The sequence below is a fragment of the Eupeodes corollae genome, chromosome 2, assembly GCF_945859685.1.
Source record: "Eupeodes corollae chromosome 2, idEupCoro1.1, whole genome shotgun sequence".
Classification (NCBI taxonomy): domain Eukaryota; kingdom Metazoa; phylum Arthropoda; class Insecta; order Diptera; family Syrphidae; genus Eupeodes; species Eupeodes corollae.
Genome location: NC_079148.1, coordinates 27939852 through 27966286, shown reverse-complemented (window position 1 = coordinate 27966286; position 26435 = coordinate 27939852). Strand labels below are relative to the sequence as shown.

General features: G+C 33.4%; 1 protein-coding gene across 1 annotated transcript in view; it reads right to left on the bottom strand.

Annotated features, from left to right (window-relative positions):
* Positions 1–9069: 9069 nt before the first annotated feature.
* The window catches only part of LOC129944812 (neurotrimin), a 221792-nt gene continuing 204426 nt past the window's right edge, over positions 9070–26435 (bottom strand). Inside the window, exon 6 of the mRNA XM_056054475.1 lies at positions 9070–9188. Within this exon, the coding sequence (XP_055910450.1) occupies positions 9070–9188 (119 nt within the window). The remainder of the gene's footprint in view (positions 9189–26435) is intronic.

Below are 26435 nucleotides of genomic sequence, written 5' to 3'. Positions count from 1 at the left end.
ACCCAAAAAAAAAACAATACTAAAACTTGGTAAAAATTTAGTTAATTTGGCTTCAAATATTATATTTTTTCAACATTCAATTAATTTTTTATAAAAATTCAGCAGTCCGTTTTTTCATGAAAAAAAATTTCCAACAAAAAGTACGCACATTTTGGTACAAATTGATGATCGGGTTTTGATATCTTTCAAATTAATTTCATTCATCCAATTTGTACAATTTTAGGAAATGCTACTGAAATTGGTAAACATTTTTTTGACTAAAGATCTATTTAACTAAACTGTTTCTTGATTTGAAAAATATTGTTGGTAAATTTAAAATTTTTTAAGAGTAATTCAACTGATAACTTTTTTAACCCAACTCAAAAACTCACAAACTTTTAAGCAAGAGAAATCGACAGACGGGATGGGAAGTTATCAGTGTGGTTCGCATCCCAGCCTCTTTAGTTGGTATTGCCGTCCTCCTTCGTAGACTTTTAGACACCTCTACATATTTTCATCATGTTCAGGTCAGGATAATTGGGGGCCATGGTAATAGGTCTACATTTTGCCCCTGAATTCAAGATTTTGTTGTTCGTACGGGAAGTATTGGTGCATTATCTTGTTTGAAAGTTCATCGTTGTCCACCAAATAATTCAGAAAATTGCGAAAAAAATTCGTCCACATTAGAGGTATGAAAATCCAGTGATAGGTGATTGCTCCTCTTTAGCTGTGCCGTTCAAGATAGATTTCTTCTTCTCTTAAATCATGGAAATAGCAGCTATATACATCAGAAACCTCTAATTTACTTTTTTTCATCAGAAAAATCGACGGTATGCCGAGCTTGAATCAACCTGAAGTGATTATTTCAAAATTAATTCGTTGGCTCTTTTGTGCAGCATTCAATGGTGGTTTTTTCTTCATTGGTGTCGTATATGGTCTGCCTTCTGTATAACCCTTGGAACTTGAAGTAACTCTTACTAGAGCTCGCCTTTCCTGAAATGTTGTGTCTTTTGTGGCTCTTCCTTGAGTGAAAAAAAGTTAATTTGTACATACTACACTCACTTCAAATTTGGGTGTTTCCAAAAAAAAAAACTAGTATTTAAAAATTATAGTCAAATGAAAAACGAAAAAAGCTTGCAACAATTCATGTGACACGAAGTGTACATTTTTCAATCTGAAAATACAGGAAACATTTTGAAACATAATCTTTTAAACGCACTCTTTAGATACATGCATGAACAAGTTCGTGGGATCCAGTTGTACATTTTATTTATTGTTTCTTAATTAATTACATTTAAGCAGTTTTGTAGAGTATCGTAAAAAAGGTGAATATTTGAAATTTACATGTTTTATCAATGCATTTTGATAGTTTCCTGACAGCAAACCATATCTACATTAAAAATACCTTTTTAATCTCATCAGCTAGTCTTTCCTCTAAAATTTTACTTTAAACTATCAATTATATACATGGAACAAACCCATTCGTACTCATTAACTCTAAAAATTAACCTATGATTTGCTTATAATCTATATTGTACAACTCTTGAATTATCTTTTAACCTTTTTTTGTTATTTGGTAAAAACTAGTTCAACATAAAATTATGACATGTTAAGTTGATGAATTGCAAAAGGACGTAAATTATCAACTGGTTCAAAGTACCTGAAAGAGTCAAAGTGCAGACATGTCGATGATTACTACTATTTTTATCAAAAGGATTACCTTTCAACCAAAAATACACATGGCTCAAAAACCTACTTGAGAACATCAAAATTATATTATACTTATATAAAATAAATTAATACTCATAAGTGGAATTACTCAAATTCGGAGCTTCAACCTCATTCCTATGTCCTTTAAAAAGAAAACAAAAAGTTAAAAATGGGACCCAAACTATTGCCAACACTTTTATCCTGAATTTTTTGTCTGTCTCACTTCATATTCAAAACCAACGGCAGGGCGATGACGATCTCGATGAAGAGAAGTTCGATTCATTTTTATTTTTTATATTTATTCCTTTACCAATATTTGCATTTCGGAGACACATAAAACTGCAGTAGCCTAGCCAGGAGCATAGTTGGACAAAAAAAAGAAACTCAGAATCCTTGTTGGTGGTTTTGTATAGGTGTTTCTTGTTTTATTTCCTTTTTGGCGTGGCGTCCTTTTTTTCACCATTGAAGTCGTTTTTTTTTTTGTTGTATAGGTGGTACACATTATTCTTGATGCTGGTTTCTGGTTGCTGTGTGTCCACATTATTTAATGGGAACATATTTGAGGAGGAAAATGGATAAAAGTCCCCGGCTATTTGGACTTTTATTTTGTTACTTTTTTCAGTTTTATTTTTGTTTTTTCCAATTTTTGTTAAGGATTCAGCATAGTCGGTGCTCCGATGGCTGTAGGAATATAGTCGCGATGTGGTTTATGGTATAGAAGTATGAGCTTGTGGCTAGGATAATGGATGCACACACTTTTTTTTTAGTTTTTTTTTAGTTGCCATTATAATGCAGTAGGACACTGCGGATTATGAGAAATAATTGAATGGACTTCGATTTCTGGGTGTTTTTCATTTTTTCATTCATCACATGATAGGAGGTAGTTGGTCCATAGAAGAGAGGTCCTTGCACTCAAAATGAACCGGAAAAGATGATTTAACTTAAAATAAAAAAAATTCAGACTGTACAAAAAAGTATGTATTTTAAATTTGGAAACACAAAAATTCTCTATAATCAGTTTTGCTTTTGAAGGGCTAAAAAAATACTTTGCGGTATAATTCAATCATAAAATTGAAAAGATTTTTTTTTGTTCGTCTGAAAAAATATTTTGCAGACAATTTTTTACTCTGCTTCGATGCTGTATATCAAAGGTAATTAAAGGAAATTGAATGCCAGAGGATAGCTGATTAACGGCCAATAATTTTAAAATGACACACATAAATTATTGTAGTTTGTATTTTTTACAGTTTTCTTTTTGCCTTTCGTGGATAAATATAAATTAAATTTTTTGTTTTGCTGCAGATCCATCTTTAAGTATAACTTTATAATCCTAATCTCTATAGAAAATAAAATCTGAAATTGAATTCTTTGTTTCACGCAAGGAGGGCTTTATCACATGTAAATGTTGGTACCATTGTTAACAAAATTCAATAAAAACTGTATTGCCATATAAACATTTCCATCTGACTGAAATAAAATATTTTTCAAATAGAGAGCGAGAACCAGCATACTCGGAATTGAAGAAAATAGAAGCCGGTGTACCACAAGGAAGTGTCCTAGGTCCTACCTTGTATTTACTATACACAAGGGATATTCCAGTTGGTAATCACACCATTTGCTTTTGCAGATGATACTGCAATTTTGGTACCCGAAAAATGTGTCTCTAATGCAACAGAAAAACTACAAAATGCCGTCGAAATAGTGAGAGCTTGGCCCAAAAAATGGCGCATCAAACTCAATGAAAAAAATTTCCACATATAAACTTTACAAATAAAAAGATAAACAATATTCCAACATTCCAAATACCTTGGAATGACTTTGGATGCAAAGCTAAAATGGAACGAATACCATATTGCGCCAATTCTTGCACGAGTCCGGAACAGAATTGTCTCCTACTTCTGGACATTTAATAACTTCCCATAGGAAGTTATTGTAATGGGTCCGATTTGTCGAATTGAAAAATGTTGACATTTCTCGACGTTTCAAGGTCCCTAGAGTCGAAATAAAAGATTTTTAGAAAGATGTCTGTTCGTGCGTGTGTACGTATGTTTGTACGTCCGTACGTTCGCGACGTTTTTTTCGTCGTCCGTAGCTCAAGAACCAGAAAAGATATCGATTTCAAATAAATTTTGTTATACAGATAATACGGCAGAAAGATGCAGAAAGGGCTCTCAAGAAAATTTCGTAGTGTTTTTTACCATAGCAGTTTGAAAAAAAGGTGAACATTTTGGTTCATAAAAAATATCTTACGAACCAAAAACGAACCAATATCGAAGAAGCATATTTTTTGTTTCTTTTATAAATCAAAAAAACTGAAAAAAAATTTGTCACCTCCAAAATTTTACGACTAAAATATGATTTCATCTCCAAAACAATTTTGTGCAACGAAGAATAATGTTTTTGACATCTGATAAAATTTTGAGAAAAATCAAATTGACAGTTTTTTTATAAAAAATAAAAACCTAAAAAAAACATTACCCAAAGTTGGTAAAAATTGAATATCGATTCAAATATCTTTTCCAAAACTTGAAGCTTAGGCTTCAAACTTATTTATCTTATAAGAAATAATATTGTTTCAACACTCGGAAAAATGTTGAGACAAATCAAATTGACAGTTTTTCTTACAAAAAAATAAAAACCTAAAAAAAATGTATAAAAGTTGGTAAAAATTGATTTTGGACTCAAATATCTTTTCAAAAATTGTTGATATGGGCTTTAAACTACTTTTATCTTTAAACCAAAATATTTTTGTTAACATTCGGTAAAATTTTGAAATAAATCGATTTGACAGTTTTTGTACAAAAAATTAAAATCTAAAACAAAATTTAAGAAAAATTGTTAAAAATTGATTTTCGACTCAAATATATTTTCAAAAATTTGAAATATTTGCTTCAAACTAATTTTGTCTTATAAGAAATATTGTTTTCAACATTCGATAAAATATTGAAAAAATCGAACCGACAGTTTTTTTTACAAAAAATAAAACTCTAAAATAAAAAAACAATACTAAAACTTGGTAAACATTTACTTTCGACTCAAATAGCTTTTCAAAAATTAAAAAAATTGGCTTCAAACTTATTTTATTTCACAGAAAATATTGTTTTCGATATTCAGTAATTTTTATATAAAAATCCAACAGTCTGTTTTTTCATAAAAAATAAAATCTACAAAAAATAGTACGCGCAATAGACAAACTTTTAAGCAAGACAATTTGACAGACGGGATGGGAAGTTATCAGTGTGGGTCGCATCCCAGCCTCTTTTTTTTCAGTTTCCAGCCGTCGCAATATCGCTGAATTTTGTCGAAATCACGCTGCAAGAGAATTCTAATAACCTCAACCTTTCGGGCCGTTCTGTACGCAATTAGATCGTCGGCGTACGCAATTGCCTTTGTTAGACTACCTATCAGATTTCTGGTGTAAATGCTGAAGAGAATCGGCGAATTTACCGCTCCCTGTTGAAGTCCATATATAATTAAGAATGTTGTGGCAGAAGTTACATTGCCACTTTTGACAACAAACTTTCTACTGTTAAGCATATCATAAAGTATAAACAACAATGGCTTGCTTATGCCAAGCCTGCTCAGTTTAAGGTAAAGACCCTCACCACACGGTATCAAAGGATTTTGCTAATTCAACCAGAACAGCACCTGTGCATTGTTGTTTTGATTTATTCCATTGAATATAGGGAACGAGTTTAGACGCAGCATGAATTGTGTCATGAACCGCCTTAAACCCGAACTGTTTATCCGGAATTATTTTGTTGTCCGCAGCCCACTTAATCAGAGCCCTATTGATCATCATCTCGAAAACTTTGCTGATGCTCGGAAGAAGACTTATCGACCTAAGATTTGACGGGTTGGGCTTATCCTTTCCATTTTTCGGGAGAGGATGAACTACAGCGGTCTTCCAATGCACTGGATAATATGCATTTTTCAGTGCATTATTGAAGAGTGTGGTGTAAATGTCAATTGCCTCTGCAGAGTGAGCGAGGCGGGCAGCGTTGCATACTTTTCTTAGGACACGTTTTTGAAGACCAGTTAATTGTTGGATTTTGTTTAAGTATGTACCTCCCCAACAACTGATACCATATTGTAACTTCGAGTGGAGAATACCATAGTAAACCTTTTTTAACGTGGAGAATGAACAATATTTTTTTAACCGATAAAAGCATCTTACGATTGAAAGAAGATATTGCTTTAAGTCCATAATGTTGTCAGACCATTTTAAATGTTGGTCAATATTGACACCTAAATACTTAAAATCTTTCACTATTTCTATATTGAAGCATGTATTGCAGCAGTTTCCTTCAGAATTGAAGGTGTTTTTTAAATGAGATACTAGACATTTGCTATTGAAGAGTTTAAAACTAGAACAAGACGGAGCATGGAACAATAATTTTATGTCATTAAGTCCATTGCTGAACATCATAAGTTTAGATTTGTTACTGACTAAAAGTTTATGGTCCGCTAACCATAGCCGTAATAAATGTACATCATGGTTTATATCCGAAACAAAATTTAATGGACTAAGCGAATTGTATCCAATTACTATATCATCAGCAAATGCGTTAACTTTCCCTAAAAATGGCAGATTGAAGATGGAATTTATATAAACCAAGAAAAAAAATGGGCCCAAGAACTGACCCTTGTGGGACACCCAAGTTAATATCCATGGAATCACTTATAACATTACTTACTATGACTATCTCAGACTTTTTACACAGGTAGGATTCTAACCAATTGTAGATGAATCCTCGGAAACCAACATCATGCAATTTTTTCAAAAGGATAGAGTGACTGACCATATCAAAGGCTTTTGTAATGTCAACAAAAAGCGCAGCACATTTTATTTTTTTGTCCACTTCTTGTTGTATTGAACAGCAGAAATTTAATAAAGCATCTTCTGTTGACCTTCCCGATCTAAATCCAAACTGAGAGGGCCTAAAGTAATTCTTGCTTGTGAGATATCGTAAGATGCTACTTTTTATAATTTTTTTCAAAAATGTTTGAAATTGATGGTACTAATGAAATAGGTCTGTAGTTCTTTACATCCTTTTTGCTCGCTTTTTTGAAAATGGGTATAACACAAGCAGATTTTAATTCATTTGGGAAGACACCTGAAAAAACACTTTTATTAAAAATATGCGTCAAAACATCAACTAAATATAAAGCAGGTTTTTTAACATTGTATTAGAAACGCTATCAACGCCAACTGAGGTTGATTTATTCAGTGTATTTATAGTTTTCAGTACTTCAAGGCCATTTATTGTTTCGAAGAAGAAACTATTTTCACTTTGTACCACAAGAACTAAAGCTATTACAACATTCACAAGAGTTTGTGGTATCACGAGGAAAAGAAGTTTTACCAACATTAGTAAAATAATTGTTGAATAGATTTGCAATTTCTTTTGGATTTGAGATACATGTATCTCCATTTTCCACTGTCATAGAATTAGACCGACTATTATGTTTTCTGTTTATAATTTCATTTACGACTTTCCATTCTTCTCTTGGATTATTCTTGGCATTTATTATTTTGTTGTTATAATAACTATCGCGACTCTGATGAATTTTATTATTAACTTCTTTGCTAATTTTTTTAAAGCGTAATTTTAAATTTGTATAAACCGGATGTTTTCGATATTTTTTATATAATTTATTTTTTAAAATGTATAGATTTTAAGAGCAAATTATTTATCCATGGCTTTAATCTTATATTAGTCCTTTTTTTGATGAAATAGAACGAATTGTTGATTAGCTGATGAATTATGATGATGTAGTAAACGATTAAAAAATAAATTATAAGCTTTTGAAGGGTCCTCTTCCATATAAACCTCTTCCCAACTCTCCAACGTTAAATACTGAATTAACTTTCCAAAATCGATTTTAAATTGCCTATAATTACGTTTAACGTTTGTTTGCTGAACATTTGTTAAAACCTTGAAGACAATGCCCGTTATGCAATGATCAGTAATACCAAGATCAAAGACTATTCCTGCACAATCGTTAAGATCAATTTTTGTAAACCGACCGAAGATGTGGTCAAGACAGGTACCTGCAACAGGCCTTGTAGGTTCATTCACAAATGACGTAAGCCCATGCTCAGAAATTAATAAATTATATGCATCTAGGTTGGGGTTGTACGTAAGTAAGTCAAAATTAAAGTCACCTAAGATTATTAGGTTAGCTGCTCGCTCACTTTAAAAAAAAAAACAGACAATTCTTTAATAAAAACTTGTGTAGGTTTACAGTGAAGTCTATAAATGCAAATAAAACTAAACATTTCATCACAAATAAAAACAGTAATTTCCATAATATCTGCACTTGTCAAACTATAAATCTTGGGCTCACATTCATACGAATCACGCCCAAATACTCCAACTCCACCAGCAGCACACGAATCATTTGTATTGTTTAAAAAATTATAATTTGGTAAACTAAAATCTTCAATTTCATAAGAAAATATCCAGATCTCAGAAACAAATATAAAATCAAGTTTTTTTTTTAAAGGCTTCAAGGTTACAAGTTAGCAAATCAAAATTACATAGCATATATTTTGATGTACCTACAGCGTAAATAGATTTTTGATTAAGAGAATCAAAATGTCTTAGCACAAGGTTGGTAGATACCATCGACTTTTTTGAAGTTTCTTAAATCACAGTTTCGACAAAAATGCATTTTAAGTACGCATTAACATATAAGAAGTTATCAATGTGGGTTGCATCGCAGTCTCGTTACGGATTACCAACGTTTTTTTTATAAACTCAAATAACAACGCATTAAATTTTTTTTTTAATTTTCGAACACTATCTATATTGAATTTCAACTTGAACATGACATCATTCTTAACTGGTAGCATTTCAAAATTAAATTAATCACCCACCCTTTCGTGTATCTCATAAAAATGTTCAATTTTATATTATTTAAAAACTTTATATTATTCTTTACAGTTAACACAAAAAAATGAAACAAAAACAGAAGAAAAAAAAAACTTAAAATTCCTCATATAAAACAAAACTTTATCGTAGCTTAACTAATTTAAAGTGAAATCTAAACTTCTTTCTAGCTTTTCGTTTGCACTTAAAACAAAGTAAAACTCAATTACGCTCAATTTGGCGTTCGTCCTTTGTGCTAAACAATAATTCTATTTTTGTTATCCTTATACCATTTTAATTTTTAATCTTTGCACGCAACAACACACCATACATACGCAGAGAGATTGCAGAGAGAAAGAGATATATTGAGAGTGTGAGTGTGCAAACGTGGAAATTAAATCGTAAATTAATTATTTATATATATTTTTTTATTAAATTTCAAGAATTTTATTTTAGTTTTTGTTTTTGTTTTCTGTTTGATTCTAGAGAGAGGTGCGAAAGAGAATTATACTGGCAATAGAGTATAAGGTAATGCCACTTTATTTTCCGTAGTCCTGGATGGTTTCTTTTTTTGTTGTTGTTGTTGCTGTTTAAATGTGTGCGGTACAATTTCATTTGATGATTCTGTTCTTTGCTTTTGTTGTTATAACAAAGTGTAAAACTTTCGAAACCATTATCCTGTGCACTAGGAAAACATCAAGTGCGGTGGAAAGTGAAGACACATCAAGACCTTCCTACCGCACGACGCCAACCAGCACAATGCTATAAAGACAGCAAGTAAAATTGAAACGAAAATAAAAGTAAATTATGGCAATTTGAAAAAAGAGGAAACAGCAGAAAAAAAGAAGACACAAAACTTTCTTTAAGGACATAACAAGTATTAAGTTGTAGTACCTACACCTACCTCCCTACCGTGAGTGGTAGGTATAGGTAAGAGTGCAAGAAGGTATACTTGTACTCGTATATGTGTATAAAACATACATTTAAGAACGGTATAAATTTAAGGATATAACCAAGAAACCTAAGTAAAGTAGGTACAAGTACGTACCTACACCTTCAAACAAGAATATGATGGTGGCTGAGTAGCCTAGAAAGCAGAAGAAGAAGAATAACTGAAAACAGTTTGTGCAACTTAATAAGACAGAAACGGGTGTTTTAGTATTTCGAGTAAAAATATAAAAAAAAAGTTTAAAAACAAGCGAACAATAAAGCTTGCGTGTGGATTACAAAAAACATATTTCAACTTTTATTTTTGTAGGAAAACTTTAAGATTCTCTTCTTGAATATCCAAGTAAAAGAGATGGATGTAAGCTATGGAGTTTCGAAAATGTCTTACAAATATCGAAAGTAATATTCTAAGTTTATGATATCCTTTTTTTTTATTTTTGTAGATAGAAATTAATAGTGATGATGTTTGTATGGAAAAGGATCTGTTCTAAATTATTTAATATTTGAGATTGTTTTTGAATTCTGCTAATTGTTAATTCTGCAGGTTTTAACTCCTGTCTTACGTCAATAGATAAAAACTTATCACATGGTTGTCAAATATCAGCTTACAACCATTTTGTTTATGCTAGGTTCTTAGTATATTCTACTCATTCCAAGATAAATATTGACAGTTGGGAGCTGCCATGTTCTTGAAACTACATCTGTCAAATAACTTGTCAGTTATTCCGTTTGTTTTACAGATTCTTTAAAAATATAGTTCAACAAAAAATTACATATACATTAACATTTTACATAAACCATTATGATATGGTTGTTCTGTTCCTGAAATTTTTTTCAATTTTTTCAGTAAAATCAACGAATTAGCAAAGTCTGTAAATATTTTCTACCGAGAATCGAAGTCTGTGAATTTAACTTTAAGAGCTACAGTTTTATGTCTTTATTCTCGCCCTAGTAGGTATGAAATTTCAAGTTTAGTTACAAAATTTGAGTCTGGATATATTTGTTGTATGATGTTGCCCTATGAGTAAGACATCGGGTTGATTGTAAGCCTCGTCCGTAGAACACGATCCAAATTCCAAATCTCAAGAATTTGGCAAAGCTTAGTACACAAGAATAACGAGCCCTTGGGCCATTTGAAGCGATGCACAGGGGTTCGTTTCATACGTGCTAGACGTAATTCCAATATTGTTTCAAACAAATGTTTTGAGTTTATTAATGTGTAATTTATTAAATTTTTTAAAGTATTACCATACGCATAAAGGTTAAATTCGGCAACATTAGCCTGATATGCGTGCACGCCCCTACAGAAGAGAAAGATAACAAAACCAAAGATATGTTCTTCCAGCTCTTAGACAAAACATATGAGCAGTATCCTAGCTACGATATTAAAACTGTCCTGGGCGATTTTAATGCCAAACTAGGAAGGAAAGACATCTTTGGTGGAATAATCGGGAAAAACAGCCTGCACGACAATACTTCCGACAACGGATTCAGGCTCATCGATTTTGCTGTGGGGCGAAACGTCATGGTTGCCAGTACGCGTTTTCCACACCTCAACATCCACAAAGGAACTTGGACTTCTCAAGATCAATCTACCGTCAACCAGATTGACCATACACGCTTCCAGCATCATGGATGCACGGACTACTACCTCTGATCTGATCTGAAATCGCCCAAGCCTTTTCCGACCGAGTAATAAGACCTCTTTTGAAGTTCTCTGCCTCCAACACAATGTATCGAAAACCAACATTACCAAGAGGTAATCAGAGAAGCCGCCTCTGGTGTGCTGGGTTTGAAGTAGCCACCAACAAGGAATCGTTCGCTTGATGAGGAATGTAGACAAACAACAGGCACGCAAAGCGATGCTGCATAAAGGACGAGAGTTGCTCATGAGCAGGTGAAACAAAATTCACAGGTTCACAAACCTAGAACCTAAACCTAAACCGCTGCAAAGACAAAAGTGGAAACATCATAGTGGAATCGCAGTCAATGCTGAGGATATGGAAGTACCACTTCTGCAGACTGTATAAAGGCGACGACGAACTGAATTCCGCTGTTAGGCACGATGATGATCCAATCAACATAGACGACGAAATCCAACAATTCCGTCCTCCCGACTTAGACGAAGTAAAGATTGCAATATCCAAGCTGAAGTCTAATAAAGTCGCTGGAGCAGATGGCTTGAATGCTGAGCTCTTTAAGGCAGCTGGAGATAAGTTGGTTAGGATCATGCACCAACTTATATGTAAGATATGGTCGGAAGAGAACATGCCCGATGAATCGACCCTCAGTATTGTTGCACGATCCAAAAAAAGGAGACCCTATAAACTGCACCAACTATAGAGGAATTAGACTACTTACTATCGCCTACAAAATCTTTTCTGCCGTACTATGTGAACGTGTTAAGCCCCTTGTTAACAACCTGATAGGTCCTTTTCAGTGTTGTTTTAGACCAGGAAAGTCCACAATTGATCAAATATTCACATTACGGCAGATCCTGGGAAAAACCCAAGAACACCAAATCGACACACACCATCTTTTCATCGATTTCAAGGCCGCATGTGACATCATCTGCAAGGACGAGCTGTATAGAGCCATGTCTAGTTTTGGTATCAATGCCAAACTCGTCCATTTGTGACCATGGTGACCATGGAAAATTCACTCTGCTCTATAAAGGTTGGAAACAACAGAACAGGACCTTTCGATGTCAAAAAAGGTTTTAGATAAAGAAAGAACAGTGCAGAGCTCACACGTTAACACTAGTGGCACTATCTTTCAAAAGTCTGTAAAATTACTAGCATATGCTTATGACATTGACATTATAGGAAGAACTCAGAGTGATGCCAATGGGGCTTTTGTGAGTATTGAGGCAGAGGCGGCAAAAATGGGTTTAACGGTTAATAAGGGCAAAACAAAGTACATGCTGTCGTCAAGAAAGGACACACAACACCGACGTCTTGGTCAAGAAGAAACCAAAGACAAACGTAACTTTGATTTAGTCAAGGACTTCGTCTACCTAGGCTCCGCTGTAAACGAAGAAAACGACACCAGCGCTGAGATCAAACGCATAATAACTCTTGCTAACCGCTGTTTCTTTGGATCAAGAAAGCAATTAAGTGGTACAGTCCTCTTTCGAGGGACCAAAGTGTCACTATATAAGACCCTCATCATCACCGTCCTGCTATACGACAGAATCGGATGAAAGCACCTTGGGTCGGTTCGAGAGAAAAGTTCTTCGTGTGATCTACGGTCCCGTATGCATTGAAGGGGAGTGAAGGAGGAGATGGAACGACGAGCTGTATGGGCTGTACAGTGACGTAGACTTAGCCAGAAGGGTTAAAGTCGAACGACTAAGATGGCTGGGTCACGTAGAGCACATGGAAACCAATGCTCCAGCTGGAAAGTCTTCGAATCCACACCCAAAGGACAGCGCAGTAAAGGAAGACCGCAGATCAGGTGGCGCGCACAAGTGGAAGGTGACCTTACCTAACTTGGAGGGTGAAACTGTAGACATCTAGCTAGGGGCTGAGGAGAAGTTTGTTGGGTGAGGCCCTAGTTCATACAGGACTGTAGCGCCACCTTAAGTAAGTAACATCTACTCGCCCTGATTAAAAACCCCTTTATTATAAAAATACACCAACTTAACTTAGCATGTACTGAACGACAGTGCAACGTTCGTTCTTCTATTGGGCAAAGTTTCGAGTCCTTATTGGAGAACACTTTACATGGTTGATTCGTTAACATCGCTAAGCTCTGTCTATTCTTTGACTGATTATGTTCTTATAAGACAGAAAGTTACTTTTCTTTCCTTAAGCAATTGTAATAGTCATTCCTTCAGGAATACTCATCATACATGGAATCAGTATACCCTCGAGTCCAACTTCTGTCGTCTTGTCAAATATTTTTGTTTTTTAGCCTTGCTACGGTAATGTTTAAATGCCTTATCACAATCTACCTTGTTTTATCATTGTATTACTTAGAAATTCAAAACCAGTACGCTGTGACACCTACTTGCAAATGCTTTCATTCTTGTAAATAATCAGCATCAACGTTGAGCTGACCAATCTGTAAAAGTAACTTCTTTGATGTGAATATAGTGTGTGTTGGAAGTAAGTGTCACACAGTAACAGCACATTGGACCTCATGAACGATTCGAGGACATGGTCATCTTCTATGAAGTTGAAGTGAACTGTCCACAGAGATCACTCGATGTTGACCTATATTAAACATTTTCGTGTCGAATAAAGATGCCTTCTATTGTTACTCATCCAATTGATCGAAATACCCCTAATTTACGCAACAAAGTGATGGAAAATTTGATGTTTTAGATAAGAAACCACAGTGAAAATTTGAACCATGTTTAGTTCCCTGCAGAAAGGTTTAGGGGGCTTCCAAATGGATACAACATTTCAATGAGATCTCACACAAAAATAAATGTCCAAAAGTGTAGGTATAGCCCCTTCACATTTTGTCAAAATAAATCAACCATATCTCATTCCTTACGTTTTCGATTTATCCCCCAGAACCGATTCTTCACACACTACCCTTCATTCACTTCCATAATCGATTCCTTGAAATAATATCATTCAATTAGACTCAAAAGTTTCTTTAACAACCAATAAGTCTTCTTTACTCAAAAAACATTGGCAAAATACTTAATTCAGGTTGTCATATAAGTACGAGTATCAACTGCATCCTTGAAGCAATCTTTGACAAATTGATTTTGTCTTCATTTTATTTTATTTTGTTTTTTAAGAAAAATTGAGGTGGGTAAAGGATACAAACTTTAACATTATCCTTTCGAATAATGTATCAAGATGATAAAACAACGATGGTAACAAAATGGCATGGGAATCCCTATACTTCGACAAAAACAAAAATTCTGGAGAGTATCTATACCACAAAAGACGTCCGATCAAGGAATATGCAACAATACGGATTAACTGAGGCAACAGCTCCACACACAACGCCATCATGTGAGCAATTCTTCTATGCATCGAAAAGATATTCATGAGTTTTTTGAAAATTCATTCAAGAAAAAAAAAAAAAAAAACTTACCAGGACAAACTACATATATGTTTGTATGTATGTACTAACAACACCGACACCAAAACTACTCGGTAAGGATGACGACGACGACGCTCCATGCATCATTCTGCATGCATATACTGCTGATAATATGGAAACTCTCTCTCTTCCGTCTCGACGTCGCTCGCCGTCGTTATCCACAACCTCGGATGCCATATGTATCCTCAGTATATGTGAGCGACCCACAGACAGGATTCAGGATAAGGATGAGGATCTAGTCGAAGGTATACCTGAAAGAAGGTGTATTTTCGGTTGGTTCGGTTGCATCAACTCTCTCACCGTTCTAGAGAACCTCCAGCAAAAGCAAAAATGCCTCCGCTTGTGTTTTCGAATCCTGCTAACTTGTTAGCTTATCCGGTGATTACATCGATACGTGTGTTTTACGGATGCTACGTGCACAGTTTAAAGCAATACAAGGGAGATGCCATCAGTGAGAGGCAGGTGTGCCATGTGAGACGGTAACTTATTCGCCTTCTTTTGGAATTTTAGTTTCATTCCAGGGAATTCAAAAAATAACAAAAAAAAAAAACACAAAAAAGAAACTTGAGAAAAAATTCACATTGAATTTCCTGTCCTCGAGAGTGTACTCTATAAATTTCCTGCATTTCTGCCCGAACACAGGGAGCAAGGATCATTTTCTTTGTTTGTGTGTGTTTGTGTAAAGGTTTTATTTTTTAAGGTTTTGGATATTCTTTCCTATTTGTTTGCAAATTTTGCTGCCAATACGAACTTTCATGCAAATTTGAATTTACTTTTTCTTTTTTTTTGAAAATCTTAAGTTCATGTTAAATACACGAAAATCAATGAATAGGTAGGTACAATATATATATATTAGTTGAAATTTTTAGACTGAAGATTTTAAGGTATTAAATTCCTTATTGAAAATTTCAAAACCTGTTTTCTTTTTGAAAACAAGCACCTTGTTATTTATATTCACGAAATGAACGTGCAATTGCATACAAATTCAATGATTTCTGGGTTCAAGTCCGACCTTGAAGGAATTTAATTTGTCTTGGCTTTTTATATTTATAATTTAGACATAAAATGTGTTACACTTTATAATGCATCTACTGGAGCTGAGCTCTATTTCTGTTGTCGATATTAGTGTTAGGTCATTTCGCCTAAAAAAATAAATAAATTTAGGTTTTATGACATAAGGGTTGGGCTTTGTGGCATTTATTTCAGGCGTTACGACGGTTTTGATTTCTATTTTTTTTATGTTTTATCACCCAACGAAATATACCCCAAATTATAAAATGACATAAAGCCGAAAAAGAATAAAGTTGTAAAAAATATCACTCAGAAAAATCACAGTGACCAAATAAAATGTCGTATCACCCAAACCAACTTTCAATGTCGAAACGCCCAAATTTAGAAATGTCATAAGGCCCAAAAAAATTTTGGGTAGTTAGGCTCTGTGACTTTTATAAAGAGTTAGGTAGTTAATTGCATCTCTCCTGCTTGGGCTCACTATAGGATTCGGGGTGTGAAGTTGGGTTTAAGGAATCTTTGCAGAAAAACACAACTTCGCACCTTCTCCAAACCTCGCAGTGAGTCCAAGCACGAGGACAGCATGCCCTAACACATACATATTTCAAACAGCCAGCAAACCATTTCGTTTTATCGACCCACCATCTGCCAACCTATCAATTGATGCATTAATCTCAAAAATGATTGTTTTTCTTAGTTTGTCGAGAAAATTGTGGGCTAATCCCTTGCCGAAAAAAGGAGTATTTTCAAAACTATTTTCCACCCAATCGAGACACACATCAGAAGAAAGGTATTTCAATGATCTACCCCCGGCTGCAAGCCAAAAGGTTCTGCGAGCTCTAGAAAAATACGGCGAAAACTTAAATTACAGAATTTCGAGCCAGCCCATCATAAATTATTTTTCGATGGGTTTATTTCCTCAACGAAGCCTTCAAACAAGAAGCGGTTATCCCTATAATACAGAGCTTATCAATTAATGCATAAATCTCAAAAATTTCGAAAGTTTGCCGAAAAAGGTTGTATTTTCAAAACTATTTCAAACCCCATAAATCCGCTGATCCGGATGGTATCCCCGCTATTGTTCTGAAGAATTGTTCTTCAACGCTGGCAAAACCACTGCGTAAGCTTTTTCATCTGTCCTACTCCTCAGGTCTCGTTCCGAGCGGATGGAAAACGGCAATTTTCCAGCCTATACCCAAAAAAGGCGAATCTTCCTCACCATCCAATTACCGACTGATTGCACTTACGTCCCTTCATTCCAAGGTCATGGAAACGCTGATTAATTATCACCTCAAGAAATATCTTGAAGATCGAAAGCTTCTTAATGACCGGCAATACGGCTTTCGTAGCAATAGGTCCACTGGTGATCTCATGGTTCATCTCACCGAACAGTGGAACAAATCCTTACATCGTTTTGGAGAAAGTAAGATTTTTGCACTTGATATTTTAAAAGCATTTGATAGGGTTTGGCATAGGCTCTCTTATTGAAAATGCGTGCTTTCGGTTTTCATGAATCCCTGCTTCATTGGATTAGTAATTACCTTTCGGATCGTTGAATACAAGTAGTATTAGATGGATTCAAGTCTGAAAACCATTAAAGAAATGCTGGTGTGCCCCAGGGCTCTGTTTTGTCTCCAACACTCTTCCTCAATTTCTCATTTTTATTAATGATCTCCTGTCTACAATATCTAATCCAATACATTGTTTCGCTGACGATAGTAGTCTTAGCTTTTCATATTCGTTTTCAAAATCACGTCCCTAACGATACAAGACAACATTGCGTTTTCGAAGCATTAAATTCCACGCGGTTTTTTAATCCCCATTGAACAATGCAGTTTAGGTCGGAATTTAATGAGCCTATCATATTTTGTTGTTGCAGTTCCACATCCGAAGAAGAGGGATGTGAGTGTGAAAACGAATATGAAAACCTAAGAGTAATATCGTAAGCGAAACAATGTATTGGATAAGATGTTGCAGGCAGGAGATCATTAATAAAAATGAGAAATTGAGAAAGAGTGTTGGAGATAAAACAGAGCCCTGGGGCACACCAGCATTTCTTTAATGGTTTTCAGACTTGAATCCATCTAATACTACTTGTATTCAACGATCCGAAAGGTAATTACTAATCCAATGAAGCAGGGATTCATGAAAACAGAAAGCACGCCGGTCATTAAGAAGCTTTCGATTTTCAAGATTTTTCTTGAGCTGATAATTAATCAGCGTTTTCATGAAAGATGGAACGTAAGTGCAATCGGTCGGTAATTGGAGGGTGACGAAGATTCGCCTTTTTTGGGGATAGGCTGGACAAATGGAGTTTTCCATCTTCTCGGAACGAGACCTAAAGAGTAGGACAGATGGAAAAGCTTTCGCAGTGGTATTGCTAGCGTTGAAGAACACCTCTTCAGAACAATACGGGGATACCATCCGGACCAGCGGATTTATGTGTGTTTAGATTTTTAAGGACTCTTGCTACAGTACTAGTGCGAAAAAAGATTGGTCCCATACAATCACTAACTCACGGAGTCATAACACTCCCTGGCAGGGTAGAATTGGCGGTGAACTGCCTAGCAAAGAGATTAGCTTTCTCTAAAGAGTGTCATTGACAACAAGCGTAGAATCCGATGAAGAGGAAGAGTTCCATGTTTTTTACAAATGAGCAAACATTTTTAATGAATTTGGGACATTGCAGTATTTGTTGACGTAATTTTTGATCATGTAAAAATTTGAACTTTTTCCGGCTTTCCTCAGTACGGTTGGCGTTATAGCAACGGAAACTTACCTCTTTGGCCCTAATGATCTCTTTACAGCTCTTATCAAACCATGCGTTTGCCTTGGGGCTGATACTTTTAACCTTGTTCGGTATAAAAGTTTTCATGCCCAGGAGAATTAAAATTTTGATCATATCAGCACTGGCGTCAACGTCACTAGCGGTATCTCCTCTTTAATCATTTCCTATTTTACTAAAGCTCGCACTCTGTTTAAACTTTAAACATGTAAAGGGTATTAATAATCCCTTGAGTGCCCGTTTATTAAAAAAGTGTTCTGATATTTAAATAATTTTTTTCTTGTAAGGATCTATGGTTTTCAAAAAAACTTAAGATGCTACTTTTGTTCTTTGAGAAAATACTTTATTCAAATAGTAATGGTGTCATTGTCACAATCAATAGTTCAAGGCTCTTAGACTTAAATGATTTTTGATTGTAATACAATTTTATGCAAAATATTAATTTGTGTGTTTACTGTGCCAGATTTTTGATGAACGAAAATATCGGTTTTGCATTCGAACAAAATATCCTTTTTTAATCCATCAAAAAATCTATTAAAAAAAAATAAAATTAAATTAAAAAGAAAAACATTGGAATTTCAATTATTTGCATTGCATCGCAACAACACCACAAGAAAAAGTTGCAATATACAAAATTTTATATGTACATGACGCACTAAGTGCTTGCATAGGTTCACTGTCGTGACATAACTCATTTTCAATATGACATGCATTGTTAAGGACTAAAAGAGGGATCACATCATCCGTATTATCATCATCATCCTCGTCATCATCGTCGTCGTCATCATCAGCATTCACATCATGATTCCGCATGCAACCGGTAAAAAAGGAAACTATTATGGGTTGCAGAGAACAAGTACATATCATAAACATAAACATACACACATGAAAAAGGACTTATAGAGAAACATTTTTTCCTATACAGAAAAAAAAAATCATAAATGAAAATAAAAATAAAAATAAAAACAAACAAGAACAAAATAACCGGAATAAAGGATAAAGAATTACAATGCTTCATCATGTGGGCTGGGCTGTCCTATGTTAGTGATGGCTCGGTTGGAAAATGGAGCGAACAAATCGAGAATTCCATCAGATTTTCCGTATAGGTTTATCCTTTATACCGACATATCTATATTCATATGCCTATATTATTTCTGTTAGCATCAGTTTTGTTGTTGTTGTTGTTTGTTTCTTTTTTTTACGTCTTACCCCGTACCTACATGTATGTGTACCTATTTTATAGTGGGGCAAATATATATATTCCTTTGAAATATTTAATGCATCCTTCTATGGTTGGTGCACTCTATGATGTTTTCCCTTTCACCGCATGTTCCATCATCAACGAAAACCTCTTTAATTCATTTCGGCCTCCCCGGTATAGGTACATTATGTCTATGGATATGAATGCATGTAGATATATGCATTGCTACTACTTAAAAGTTATGCAAGGATCAAAAAGGAAATATTCAGAATAAAATAAGAAAGAAAAAAACGAGGGGTTTTTATTGTCTCATGTATGAATCACAGGAGATATTGCACCCCATGTGCTTCTCGAAAAATCAAAAAAAAAAAAAATGAATCACATTTTATCAAGAATACCAATCTTGTAGCCCAATGTGATGCAGCTCTCACCTCATCTGGTTTTGACAGAAAGTAGGTCTTGCTTTGAAAGAACATTTTCCGAAAATTGGGTAAAGTTGATTGAAAATAAGTACATATAGAAAACTTAAAGTTGGTATACGACAGGGTTGTGCACTTGTACAGTCTTATTGTGATAGCTTATCTATCTAGATTGCTTTTTTTCAGTGACTTAAGACTGGGGAAGGTAGTACCCGTGGCATGATGGTAAGTGCCTAAGCCATATAAAGTTTTTTTTCACGGGTAATGCCTCTTGCGAGGAATTGACAAATTCTATAAGAGTAATTCTTGTCACGAAAAGTTCTTTCTCAAATAAGCTGTTCGGTTTAAAACTATAGGTCCCCTCCATCCCTGACAACAGAGCTCGCACACAGGAATGGTTAAAAGTTTTAAGTCACTAGGCCCTAGTTTTCAAAGGAATGTTGCGCCACCTAATTTTTTTTTTCAAGGCTAAGGGCGAAAGTTAGCATAAAATTGACAAATTTTGAAAAATCTGTGCATTTGTTGAAGATCAGCTATTTTAAAATGCGTTTAACCTTTTTAGTTGTATAAGGGTAAGACTGATAAACGTAACTCAAATTGAGAAAGAGGCTTGATGAGATGCTAACTGACAACTTCGAAATATTTGTGAATTTTAAAATATTCTAACTATATTTTTTTGAAATAAACTGAATTGTGTAGCTTAAAAAAGTAAGTATTATTTTCACTGATTGAAGTTCAAGCTGTTTTATCTATCAAGATAAAGGGTTTTTTAATCAGGGCGGTTAGATGTTGAAATGGAATAAAACAACCTGTGCATAAGGTAGTACAAAAATTTGAGCGATGGCCCGTGTCATGTTCACCTTAAAGGCATTGGTCGATTGTGGTTTTTATTTATTAATTTCTCATAGGAAGTTATTGTAATGGGTCCGATTTGTCAAATTGAAAATTTTGACATTTCTCGACGTTTCAAGGTCCCTAGAGTAGAAATAATTTTATTTTAGAAAGATGTCTGTGCGTGTGTGTGTGCGTACGTTCGTACGTCCGTACTTCCGTACGTTCGCGACGTTTTTTTCGTCTTCCATAGCTCAAGAACCAGACGAGATTTCAAATAAATAGATAATAAGGCAAAAAGGGCTCTCAAGAAAATTACGTGAGTGATTTTTTTTTACCATAGCAGTTTGAAAAAAAGAGGAAAATTTTAGTTAACCCTAAATATCTTACGAACCAAAAACGCTAGAGACTTGAATTAAATTTTATATAATAAATTGTAACGTGATATCAAAAAAGTATATTTAAAAAAAATCCATTCAAAGCCTTTTTATAAATCAAAAAAACTGAAAAAAAAAATTGTGACCTCCAAAATTTTATGACTAAAATATGGTTTCATCTCAAAAAACAATTTTGTGCAATGAAGAATAATGTTTTTGACATCTGATAAAATTTTGAGAAAAATAGAATTGACAGTTTTTTTTATAAAAAATAAAAATCTAAAAAAAACATTATTCAAAGTTGGTAAAAATTGAATATCGATTCAAATATCTTTTCAAAAACTTGAATTTTAGGCTTCAAACTTATTGTATCTAATAAAAAATATTGTTTCAACATTCTAAAAATTTTTGAGAAGTTTTTTGTACAAAAAATGAAAACCTAAAAAAAAAATTAATAAAAGTTGGTAAAAAATTATTTTCGACTCAAATATCTTTTCAAAAATTTTAAATATTGACTCAAACTAATTTTATCTTATAAGAAATATTATTTTCAACATTCGATAAAATTTTGAAAATAAAATCGAATTGACAGTTTTTTTTACAAAAAATAAAACTCTAAAAAAAAACAATATAAAACTTGGTAAAAATTTACTTTCGACTCAAATAGCTTTTCAAAAATTAAAAATATTGGCTTAAAACTTATTTTATTTCACAGAAAATGTTGTTTTCAATATTAAGTAATTTTTATATAAAAATCCAACAGTCCATTTTCCATATAAAATAAAATCTACAAAAAAATAGTACTCCAATTTCGTAAAAATTGATACGAGCACATGTAGACAAACTTTTAAGCAAGACAAATCGACAGACGGGAAGTTATCAGTGTGGGTTGCACCCTAGGCTCTTTTTTATTTATCTGCGAGAGATAACCTTACCCCCAAATTGTTCATGCAAAATGTCAATCGTGGTGCAATTTAGAATTTGGAAAAACTATTAATGCTTTAAATTATTTTGAAAAAATTTGTTGCTAATAAAATAGCAAATGTTTAGGTTCTTAAGAAGAAATCTTAAATAAGAGATCTTCAATTTGATATTTATTTGCCTTTTAATTACTGAAACTTGCCTTCAATTCTGTTTTATTTTTTGGCGCACATAAATAGTGAACATTGAAGTAATTTTTACTTGCCAATTGCAGGAATTGTATGCCAAATATTGCACTCGTAAAAAATTTTGAGCCCAAACTTTTAATCAAACTTGACATTGCGATGTTAGAAAAATCGAAAAAGTGAGTCATCCGATTCCGTCCATCAGTCTGTCTGTCACAAGTGTCGATTGAGTTCAAACTGGGTAGTTAATTTTTGAAGCCGATAAGCGTAAGGCCTTTTTCTTCATTTTTTAATACAAGAATATTATCAGTGCTACAATTTTTTTTAGCTATAAATCAAAGATTAAATTTTGTTTCAAATATTTATCGAACATTTTTTTTAATACTTTCTAATTTGTTTTCTTACTTTGGCTTCTTTCTATAAGAAAAACATATTTCGGTGTTGATCCAGTAGAGAACCGAGCTCAAAACCATGGGAAATATATATTTATAAGTACAAACATATTTTTAAGACAAAATTTAAAAACTGTATATATACAAATTAATAAAAAAACACCCTTTCGATTTTTGATTTAAAAGTTAAGTTAATCTATGTCTTTAAATTCCTTTTCTGTTGAAAACGAAAACTTTTAAGATCTTAAAAAATTAAATAAATCTACTTTTTGAAGTGTATTTGCTGTAAATGCTCTAAAACTGAGACTTAAACACGAATTTTGATAGCCCCAAAAACCGCAAGTGTCACATTTTTGTTAAATTAATGGCTAATGTATTGATATAACAGCTTTGAGATTTGAAGTGAAGAGAGATTCTGAAACCAAACATTTTTGTGTGCGCCACAAAAGTTTCTTCCCAACTTTTTTGTTTTTATTTAATTTTTGTATTTAAATGAACTTATTTCCTTAAATTCAAGAACCAAAACTTATCTCTATACAATTTTAAGTTTTGTTGACTCATTTAAGATCAGAATATTATCTTTCATTTACGAGTAAGCAGACTGATAACGATTTTCCCTTAAGATTCCCAAAAATTAAGTTTGAAAAAATACGTCAGAAAAATCCCGAAAATTGTTAATGTAATGAAAAAGAATCCATTTTATAGATTTTTTAATGTTTGTAGCGTTAGTATTCATAGAAATGGAAACAATAAAAGTATATATTATTTTTGGAAAAAAGCTACATTAAAAAAAAATCTTACTTTTCTGTGTAAAATGCACCAAAACCCCACTGAACTATAGTGTTTTAGATCTTTACTCTGGCGTATTTAGAAAAAACTGTTGGAATGTTGAAATGCTATCATAAGTAGAGAGTCATAAAAATTAAGTAGTTAGACCATACCTTGTTGGACAATAGTATTTTAAAATAATTTTATAACTAAAGTAGTCACTTTAGCCTTTAAAATGTGTAAATGTAAGGTTAAGATACACATTACCCGTGTTTTTTGGCTTTCTATAAATAATTAAATAAAAAAGAAAACCCATTGGCAGTAGCCAGATTTTCGCATTTAAAAATTGGTGCAACTGAAAGAAGATCTGGCATAATAATAATGATAAAAAAACAAAAATCAAAAGTTATAAGAACTTCAGCAAAAAAAAATTGGCTTGAACAAATAAAATGGACAATTTGGAAGACGAAATTGTAAGAAAACATATGGAAATTGAGATTCTATAAAAAAAAGTTTATTGAACAATTGCAGCTTTGACATAAAATAAAAACTTCAAGAAGGTGGTTTGTTCGTAGACATACTACATTAGCATGTGGTGTTGAAGTGAGCTTGAAGTTCGCCGCAATTGTGTATATACCTGAATCGAGTTGAAATGAGTTTGATTCGACTTGATTCCGGTTGGAGATCGGAGTCGAGTCGAGTTGCTAAACACCAATCAAACTATCTCACTTGCACTTCATAAGAAACATCGAAACACCATTTTCATTTTAGAAAGTTCAAACTTTTTTATTTTTAAATCTTCTTGTGCGATGGAAGCACCGAAAAGATTTATTTAACCTAAACTGAAATAAACCGTTGGTGGAAACATAGCAAAACTTAATTATCTTTTTTATCGTTTTCTCTTGATAAAGAAGACCAGTTAGTCCATTTTCATTAACAAAACTAAATAATATCAACAGCAACAGATTGTTTTTTCCCCAATGGAAAACACATGATCCCAAATGCACAACGAACACAGCCATCGAGATACAAATGCAATATCAGTCGTACCAACATTTGAGAACAAAATCACATAAGATCCATTCGAGACTCGTACAAATGTCGAAAACCCATCTGTAGTAAGATTCTACTTTAACTTTTATCGGTAGTATTCATACTGTGTATATTGTTTTTGTTATTCGTGTAAAATCCTACTATACTATTGATAGATTTTCCAACAAAACACATGTATTATGTGATTCAAATGTTGTCAGCCATTAAAGAACATTTTAAAGTCTGGTTTCACCCTTGACCTAAGTTTGATAGGTACTTCCGCGGAATTAATGAGACCAGTTATATTTTCTTAGTAGCAGTAAATTAAAAACAATGCCAACTACATGTTTTGTTGGTTAGCAAAATAAACAATTTCTGAGTGAAACATTTATTAATTCCGGCAATAAATGCAAATGATGTCAGAGAGCTGTTGATTTTATGTCAATATTATCAAAAATTAAATTCATTTGAGAATGTCCTTGAATTTCATTGTCCTTTAACTATTAAAATTGTTTGTTTAAATTATAATTCCTATCCACTATTTAACTTCTTCAATTTGCAAATCCTTTTAATATAAATTTTCTCTTAAACCACCTTTTCCTAGGTATAGACATACCAATTGAAATACTCGTAGCAAAAACCTCGTTTTAATTGATTTTATTTTCGACCTTTGTAATTGACCTAGTCGTGATCTGATTAGCAGGAATTTCAATAATTAATTTCCATTGTATCTTTACTTGGGTTATTTTTTTGTTTGTAATATTTCGTATCAATTCTCTTGAATTTTATCTTTTTCCTCCTTTTTTGGTAGAAACATTGATACATAATTGAGACCATATAATCCTATCATTTATGTACATACATACATATGTTTTAACATATATATATGTAAATCTAGAGCATTTGAAATATTCTGTTCTGATGAGTAACTCTTCGAGAAATACATCCATCTAATTGATAAGCCCAATAGTTCGATTCAAAAACTCTATGATGATGGAACAGAGAAATAAAAAGATTTACGTAAATTGAAGCCATCATTTGATGACTTGATATAAACATGAATTCAACATTGATTTCCCTTGTGAATTGCATGTTCTTTTTTGAATTCTTAAGAAGAACGTTTTATAACCAAATAGACTTTATGTAGTATTGAAAAACTTCCATCTACATGCTGCATATTGTATTTAAAAGAAACCACCCCATAACCCAAAACCCTTTTTGAAGCATTCTTACTCCAAATCAAGTAGATTTCTCTCTCATATAAAACACACAATGACCTTTCGTTTAGCCTTTGCAATTGCAGTATGAACTGTCTCTATATATACTCTTCTTTACTTGTGCTTTTTCAATATGACCTTCCACACCATCATGTTCAAGTGCCTCTTGTTCCCTATTAAGCCCAACCGATATACTCACTCATTGATGAGGATTATTGTTCCCAAAGTTCAATCGGATATTATTGTATCTAGATCTACCGCACATGTATCTACATATGTATGCCAGGATACACAACATATACATATGTGTATGTAAACACAAGAATTTCTGCCGACACTCCCGCATAAACAGGGATGGTTCAGGTTTAACGAGGACATAGCTCCTGTCCTTGCTCGAGCTCCTGGTTATTCCGACGTTCCTTAAGTTGAGTGTGAAGAAGAAGTTGTTGGCTAAATGGATGCATCGTCATAAAATCGTTCGCAATCGAATTGAGTCAGAGATGTTAATGTTCGGTATGAGCAGGGAACCGTTACACTTAAACAGTCGAGGATAAGGTCAGCTATAGAGCCCGAACTAGGAGATATTCGAGTGTACTAACCTGAAAATAAACTTAAAAATAAGAAGAAGGATATAGGAAGGATATGGAGTATACTCTTCAAATATAATCGCCTTGAAAGCTGTTCTATGGAGTTTATCTATTGATCCAGCCCTGTCTT